The sequence below is a fragment of the Meleagris gallopavo genome, unplaced genomic scaffold, assembly GCF_000146605.3.
Source record: "Meleagris gallopavo isolate NT-WF06-2002-E0010 breed Aviagen turkey brand Nicholas breeding stock unplaced genomic scaffold, Turkey_5.1 ChrUn_random_7180001957605, whole genome shotgun sequence".
Lineage (NCBI taxonomy): Eukaryota > Metazoa > Chordata > Aves > Galliformes > Phasianidae > Meleagris > Meleagris gallopavo.
The window spans coordinates 1-7,992 of NW_011217706.1; the positions used below are offsets into that span (position 1 = coordinate 1).

At 61.3% G+C, this 7,992-nt stretch overlaps 2 protein-coding genes across 9 annotated transcripts; both read right to left on the reverse strand.

The window, feature by feature from the left end:
• Positions 1-257: 257 nt before the first annotated feature.
• Positions 258-4,020, reverse strand: SPACA6 (sperm acrosome associated 6). 8 transcript variants are annotated; one of them, XM_019611884.2, is made up of 9 exons: positions 3,737-4,020; positions 3,181-3,255; positions 2,771-2,839; positions 2,504-2,527; positions 2,345-2,422; positions 2,100-2,203; positions 1,554-1,690; positions 1,072-1,231; positions 269-537 (listed from the first exon to the last, which is right to left on the reverse strand). In XM_019611884.2, exons 1-9 carry the CDS (start codon positions 3,960-3,962, stop codon positions 358-360), a joined length of 1,053 nt encoding a protein of 350 aa, XP_019467429.1. In that variant the 5' UTR covers positions 3,963-4,020; the 3' UTR covers positions 269-357. The 8 variants fall into 8 exon arrangements, 7 of the variants coding, with proteins under 7 accessions (XP_019467432.1, XP_019467429.1, XP_019467427.1 ...); XM_019611882.2 differs by having other exon boundaries at positions 1,006-1,231; XM_019611886.2 differs by having other exon boundaries at positions 385-537; positions 1,537-1,690.
• A 1,084-nt stretch (positions 4,021-5,104) lies between these two features.
• On the reverse strand, positions 5,105-7,179 carry NAA38 (N(alpha)-acetyltransferase 38, NatC auxiliary subunit). The gene is given in 4 exon segments (XM_010728388.3): positions 5,105-6,175; positions 6,178-6,186; positions 6,385-6,550; positions 7,071-7,179. Coding segments are annotated over 4 exon segments (288 nt in total). The 5' UTR covers positions 7,086-7,179; the 3' UTR covers positions 5,105-6,077.
• Positions 7,180-7,992: the final 813 nt, after the last annotated feature.

The following is a 7,992-nucleotide window of genomic DNA, read 5'->3' on the forward strand; positions in this document are numbered from 1 at the left end:
CCCAGTGCGTTAAGCTCCATGGCAGCAGCAGCAGTGGCGGTGCAGCCCTGTCCTGGGCCACTCTGAGTTCTCAGAGCATGTCACCACTGTGCTGCTGCCTTTGTACCCGAGCAGTGAGCTGGGACAACGGGCGCTCCCTGGCTGCGCAGAGGGCTGGACCCTCTGACACACGGCTCTCCTGGGGCTGCACACAGCGGCTCCTGCCTCTGGGGGGTTGAGTCATCTCCTCCTACCCCATACCTTCTCTCTCCCAGAAATAAGAAAGACATTATGATTATAATTTGTAACAAAAGCAAAGGCAAATTCTCCCCCACTCCATACAGGCAAAGAGTCAGCGTAAGGACCCGGGAGTCTCCGCTACACCCCATGGACAATGCACGATGAGCAGCTGCTGATGTTTCGGCCCTCGGGGGAAAGATCCTGGTGTAAGTCCACATGAATCCACACTCCCTTTGGGGCCCTGGTGTCCATGGGGTGCCCGGGAGTCACTGGGGTCTGGGAGGCTCCGAAGATTTTCGGCAGCATCGCCAGGAGGCCCTAGGAGGAGTTAAGAAGGATGGAGAGAGAGGCAGGAGGGGAAGGGAGACCTCATATCCCCATCTGTTGGAGGTGAGGGAAGAGGGCTGTGGGGCAACTGTGGGTCCTGGGAGCAACCTAAGGGATCTAAGGGTGAAAGTATGGGGACTTGAGGTCGTGGAGACAACTGAGTCACATACAATGCATGTAAGCAGGGCCCTAGAGGAACTATGGCGATTCTGGGGAAAATGAGGGAAAGTGACAGGGTCTCAGGGACATTAAGGAGTCTGGGGGAAGCAGGGAGCTGTGGAGAGGTTCTGGGTGTGAGTGAGGAGTCTCAGCATGGGTCAGAAGGCGAAGGGAGTCCCAGGGGAAAATAAGAGCTCTGTCAGGCAGGGAGTCACAGCAGTCTGTGCTGCAGGGGACATCTGGTCCCCTCACATCTGTAGGGATTCCTGAGGCCCTGGGACTTCAGGGGGATTTGGGAACCTGATGCAGGTCTGTGAGGGACCCCAGCTGCGGGAACGGTGAGTGCGGCAGGTCAGGAGCGCTCACAGCAGCAGCAGCAGCAGCAGCACGAGCCCGACGAAGCCAAGGACCAATCCCAGCTGCAGGGATGTGGTGAGGTGCAGGGGGGCTCTGCCCCGGGGCCAGCGCAGCACAGCTCTGAACCGGGCCTGGAGCCCCTGCTCGGCCTCCACGCTTCCTCCCGACACTGCAGGGACCCAGCCAGGCATGTGGGGAACTCCCGCCAGCAGTCACACACCCCTGCAGCCCCTTCAGCTCCTGCAGCCCCTGCTCTGGCACAGACTTGGTGGCTCCCGGAGCCCCCACACACCCCATTGCCCCATGAGGAGCTGGGGTCAGGGAACACCTGCTCCACTCTCTCCTCTCACCAGAGCCCCAGCCGTGCAGAGACTCTGCTCTCGCGTAGCCCACCTCCTCCCACCCCCTGCACCCGGGGATCCCGGGGTCCCTCTGCACCCCACGCTGCCCCGCAGGCTTCCGATCCATGCACACCGTTGAGGTAGAAGTACTTGCGGGCCAGGGTCTCAGAGGCGGCCCCCAGGCGACAGGCGATGGTTCCCAGAGTGGGGTCCTGCACGGTCAGGCCGGGCGGTTCCCCAGCGCCCCTCTGCAGCTCCTCAAACAGCGCCAGGTCCTGCGTGCGTATCTGGGGCGTGGGGAACCCGGCCCATCGGTGCGTGCACGCAAAGGCACCCGTGTCACACGCATACTTGTCGCGTCCCCACGTGCTCCTCGTGTCCTACACTCACGCACGCGCATCGCACCTCACGTCCCACGCACGCTGCTCACGTGCCAACACGTGCACGGCTCACTTCCTTCACAGAAGAGCACGAGAAGCTGCACACACACGGTGGCCCACCTCGCGCACGCTCACCCTTCGAGCGGGTGCTCCCCTGTTCCTGCCCCGCGCTCTCACACGCGCTGCTTACAGCGCGCACCCGCCCCTTACAAGCAAGGCCCCCGCAGCCGGCAGCGCCGCGCCGAGCACACGAGCGGCAGCGCCCCGCGCCCAGGCCCCCCGACGTCTGTTCGCACTGCACGCGCGAGCTGCTTACGTCCTTGGCAAACATCCACGTAACCTGCAGCTCGGGAGGGACGGCGAAGGGCACGTCGCAGCGCAGCGTGACGGCTTCGTCCTCGTGGACCCACACGTCCTGAACTGGGAGCGCTGCCAGCTGAGCTCACCTGCGCTCACGCACCCGCAGGAGCCGCTGCGCCTCTGTGCGACTGCAGGTGCTCGCAGCAGGCATGGGCAGACACGCGGCCTGGGTAGCGACGTCCCGGTCCCCGTGCCCCCTACCTGGACAGTCTACAGGGAACTGGCAGTCCACGAGGCGGCAGGTTGAGCACTGGAAGATGCGGGCGGCCGGCTGGTGCCCTGGGAAGGAGGTGCTTGGCAGTGTCGGGGGAGGAAGGGAATCTGGGGACGGGGGGATGGTAAAACACGAGAGGCACTCACCGCAGGGGGGGATGCAGGCAGGAGCTGGTTGGGGGAAGCATCGTTAAACTGGGGATCGCGAGGGGTCCTCATCCCTGTGACGAGCTGTAAGGGCTCAGCCCTTGTCCAGCCCTGGAATGGAGTCCCCGGGGGTGCCCCCAGGAAAGGGATGCCCAGGGTGGAGACCTAAAGGGGTGTCTGTGTGCCCCATGTGGGGAAGCTGGGGGGTGGAGTCCCAGGGTTCACATGGGTGGGAGTCCTGGATGGGGGTCCCTGCTGGCCCCATACCTTGCTCCAACTGGCTCAGCTTCACCCAAATAATTTGGATGGCTTCCCGCAGAGACACCTCAAAAGGCTCTGGAGGCTCACAGATGTCCATGTCAGACAATGCTCCCCCCCCTCCAAAATCTTCCAATGTCAAGACTCGTGTCCCCACTCATCCCACACATTCCCCGTGCAACTCACCTGGATCCCATAGATCCCATATACCCATCCCAGACTTTCATATGCCCCTAAATACCCCCAAAAAGCACCAGACCCTCTATACCCTGAAACCCATATACCCTCAGGATTCCCCAAATATGCCCTTATACCACACCCCAAATCCATACATCCTATATTCCCACGGATCCCCATCCAAGTCCTCTGAGTCTCGTCCCCTGTGCCCCGAACCTCCCATACGTCTCATCCCTGCTCACTCTTGTCCTTCTGCTTCTCCAGTAAATGCAAGGCATCCATGACGATCTTCCGCAGTGCTTCGCTCTGCCCTGCCCCTGGGACCACAACAAGGGCACTGGGACCAGCACACGGTCAGGATTGGAGGCTCGAGGGTTCCAGTAAGAACTGGAGGAGGGTGAGGGGCTGATTCCCGGAGTCCTGGTCAGGGCATAAGGGTTCTGGGAAGGGTCAGGCATCCCTGAAGATCCCCAAGATCTTGGGTAGCTCTGGGAGTTGCTGGAAGTCCACACTGTATCCCTGCCCAGGGCTGGGATCCATCCAGCGTTCCATGGAAATCTGGTGTTCCCAGAGATCCCCGGGATCCATATCAGAGTTGGGAGAGTGCCAAATGGGGCTGAGGGGTGCCTGGGGGAGTCCACTTCAAGACTGGGGAGACCGTGGCATGCTTGAGGGCCCCCAGAACGCTCATCTGAGTGTCCCATCTCAAGATGGTGGCCCCTAGGGTGCCGGTCAGGACAGGTGCCCTTGGGCAGAGGGTCCCATTGGGGTGGGCATCCCTGGGGTCTCACCACCCACCCACAGTGACGGGGGCAAGTGGCACAGCAGCCTCTGCGAGGGCCTCCAGGCAGTGCTGGTGCTGGGAGTCCTGAGAGCTCCTGGCCATCTCACGGCAGAGCCGGGCCCACTGAATGGGGGGCCCAAAGCAGAGCAGGCAGGAGTGCAGCCCCGGAAGCCAGGGCACCAGGAGCAGCAGGAGGGGCACCCACCGCTGCTCCATGGTCCCAGAGCACAGCACTGGCATGCCTGGGTGCCCAGGCAACGCGGGTTCCGAGGTGGGGCCCAGGCGCCCAGGTCACCTCCCGTGGGGATGGAGATACTCTGACACGTGGCTTTTGGAAGTGGAGAAGGAGCTCTCCTCATTTTCACCTCCTCAAATTCTTTGCCTTCAGTCCCCACCAATATTACCTGATGTCTCCAAACACCCTCTATCTTAACATTTTATTTCCGCCACCCCTCCCACCCCCCATTTCCTATAAGCTTATTCCTTGTGCACCCTCAGTCCAGGCTCTTAGAGTCTCCAAATCCCAGCTAGTGAAATCCACACAAGCTCCACTTTGGGTTTGGTGCCCAACTGTATGCAAGGTACCTACATAACTTCTGAAGTGCTCGGTCTCTGGAACGGTAGGAATTGCTTCGCGTTTGGAGGCAGCGCTCATTGCGCAGCGTTGGAATGCTCCTGGAACTGAGCTGCTCACGTTTCACATTTTGTGCTGAAGTATAAATCCCAGATACTGCAACACAGAGGAATATTCCACTCCAAGGTACAGAACAGAAACCCCAGTTACCATAGGAATGGGTAACACTGAGAATCTGAAAACAACTTACAAACAAGTAGGTACGGAAACCAGCGCCAGGTTTCACTGCAGAAACCTCAGTAAAGGCGTAGAGAGGGAACACAGACAAGGCCTGGAAACACCACGAAAATGTGGAGCAGTCACTTCCCAACACCATTTTTGAGATGCCTTAACAAGGCAGGTGCAACCTGCGGGCCCTGGCAGGGATCACTGGGGCAACCCTGTGTTTGTGGTTGTGTCTTTAAACACGGGCTCATGTAAGTAGACTTTTTACCAGATCAGCATCAGATTCTTCAGCCACACGTTTGTTCTCAACTGACCGGCAGCGTCACCCTGCGGACACGTGGTCAGCCCTTCTGGCTGCTGGCCATGCATCTGGGACTTGGACAGAGCCGGATTCTCATGTTCTGATTGGAGTCTGGTATGCTCTTCCTAACAGCAGGTCACCCTCGGCCCTTCCACAGCCATTTCTGTGGTTCACACGTTACGATCTGCTGGAAAATAATTCTGTAGTTGTCTACTTAATGCTGGCCCAGTTTGACCTGCTCCAGAACTCAGGATTTAGTCAAATATTGAATGAAGCGCAAAATAAAGCAATAAATAAGTTACTTTATCTCTTCATAAGCACGCAGACTTTTTGTTGTTAACAGAAATCAGTCTTCAACCCTTCCCACTCATCACAGAAGCTCCTGTTGCCCCCCACTGTGGGCAGGGTCGCCAGTGTCCCTCATCTTATGGAAGGAGGAGGGTTCAGTGCCCCCGTCTCCCATCAGAGTGAAGGGGGTCTCGCTGCCCCCAAACACAGGGGGGCTCTGGGGGTGGGTTCTGCCCCTGGCCCCACCCACAAAGCATTAAGAGGGACCTTGGAGGCAGGGGGGGAAGCTTTGACAGATCCTTCTCAGATTTCAACTGAAAACTACCCAAGGGGGGCATTTTGGGGATCTTTATTTTGTAAACGACCATTTCTGCATCTTTTTTTTTAACTTCTATATGAAGTGCTGTGGGGGGTGCCTTACTGTGGGGGGAGGGCGGCTCTGGGGTTCCCGACTGCCGGTGCAGGTCCCTGGGGTGTACTTGTTGGGGGGCTGTGTCTCAGTGTCACCGCAACCTGGGCGGATGGCCCCATCAGCGGCCCTCTCCCACCCCTCCCCACCATGGTGCTGAACCCTGTGGCTGCCCCAGACCCTCTGTGTAATCCCCCTTGTTCCTGTTCCTCCCTGACCCCCCTCGGCCACAGCGTTTTATCGCAGTTAGGAGGCATCAGGACTGTTCTGCGTTCCCTCTCGCCCACTGAAACATTTTGTACCTGAGATTAAATTAAGCTGCACAACTCTGTTTCAGGTTGAAAACGGAGTGTTTGGGGGAGGAAGGGGCATCTGTGTCCTGCTTTGCAGGGGACTGGAATGACGGCATCACGTGGTGACAGCGTGACCACCACAGGAGTTCTACTGGGGCTGCGGGGATCACAGTTCCGGTGGTCATTTCGCATGGCTGGCGTCCATCACCAGTTAGGGCACACGAGAGATGCACAACACTCAGGGCTCCATCCCACGGTGGGGCCATCAGGAGCACAGGGCGGCAGCAGCGTCGCGCTCCACCTCGATGGACACAATGTGGTGCCCAGGCACCATGGCCAGGCCCAGCACACGCGGCTCGCTGCCCGGAACGCATCTGCAGGGGACAGCAGCCCCGTGTCAGCCTCACCGCCACATCCCCCTCCCCACCATTTCCTGTGGTCCCGCTCCCATCGCCCCCGGCACCTCCATCGCCCTCCCCATCGCTGCCCCCACTTCAATCGCTCCCCTCACCCCCATCAGCCCTCGAGTCCCCACTGACCCTGCGGCCCCAATTCCCGCCGTGGCCCCGTACCCGCAGCCTTCAGGAACTCCTGCGCGGAGCCGAGGATGATGTTGGCGTCGCGGTCGGTGCAGAGGAAGGCTCCCACCAGTGTGCGCCCGTCCGACATGCGCACCCGCAGGCTGCGGTTCAGCAGCGCCGCCAGGCGCCGGGCGCGGGGCTGCGGCCCCCCGGGGAGCTGCACGGGGAGAGCCGGGTCGGACACGGTCCTACAGAACCTCTGTAGCACCCATAACCCCCCAGACGTCCATGAGCACCCGCACAACCCCACAGCGCCCCTGCGGCTCCCAGGACCGCCTACTGAACCCCATGCCCTCTCCGTGCCTCGCCGGCCCCCTGGAGCACTCCCACAGCCACTCCTGCAGCTCCCAGCAACGCCTGCACCGCTGCCGCAGCACCCCTCTATCTCTGCACCTCGCATGCAGGGCCCCTATTCCCACTATCCATAGGGGATCACCTATGGGACCCCGCAGCCCCCACACAGCTCCCAGGACCCCAGCAGCTCCCACACCGCTACCACCTCTACAGCTCCGCGACCCCACGGACGGCCCGGTGCCCACCCGCACCCCCCTACGGCCCTCTCGCAGCTCCTACAGCCCTCCTGCAGCCACCCCGTAGGGCCCCGCGGAACTTACGGACCTACGGCCTCCGGCACCCCCATCCCGCCCCACAACGCCCCAAACGCCCGCCCCGCTCACCGCCGGCTCCGCCATACAACCGCACCGCTTCCCGGCAGCTCCCGCGCGGCGGCGGAAGGACGGCGCTTCCCGGCATGCCCCGCGGCGCCGCCGGGGGGAGGAGTGGTGGCGGCTCCCGGATCAGCCAATCAGGAAAGGCGCTGCCAGCCGCGTTACCATGGAGACGGCATCGCTTTCCGGCGTCGTCATCGTTAACGGCGCTGCTTTCCGGCAGCGTTGTCGTGGCCGCGGGTGGCGGAGCGGTGGTTCTTTTCCTCTTCTTCCTCCCGGCGCTTGGGCCGCGTCTTTTGACCGGGGTCGGTGCGCCCCACCGGGCGCGAGGGAGTCCCCGTATGGAGCGGGGGTTCTCGGTCCATCTTTTGGATGTCCCGGTGCGGTGCTTTTGTTTTCAGGGACCTCCGGAGCTCGCGGCCGTTGTGGAACACCTCCATCGCTCGGTGGGGCTGGGAACGCCATGCTTGGCCGCGCTCCTATTTGAGGTCCCTTCGTTCACCCTGGGCGTTTCGGGGCTCTTAGCGCACCTCCTGCTGTGGCCTCACCCCCTTTTGGGATTCCTACAGGGGGTGCCGTTAGGCAGCCCCAAAACCTCTGCAGGGGTTCAGGTACCCCCAGATCTGAGTGTCCCCCCCTCCCTCCCGCTTATGGGGGTAGTTGTGGGTCTGTAGGGGGTGTAGTTGACCCCGTCCTCTTTTGGGGGTTCCCGAGTGTGTATGTGGGGGGTGAGGGGGCAGTGGGGCCGGTGCAGGGCAGGATTGCCCTCCTGGAGCGATTCAGGGTGTGCTTTGGGCAGGTCCTGCTGTGCCCCCACCTCGCCCTACAGCAGAACACGGGCCCCAGCGATGCTGCCAGGCTGCACCTGTCCCCACAGCCCTGCCTCTGGCTTTGTCACGATGCTGGCTAAGGTAGGGGTCTCAGGACCTCC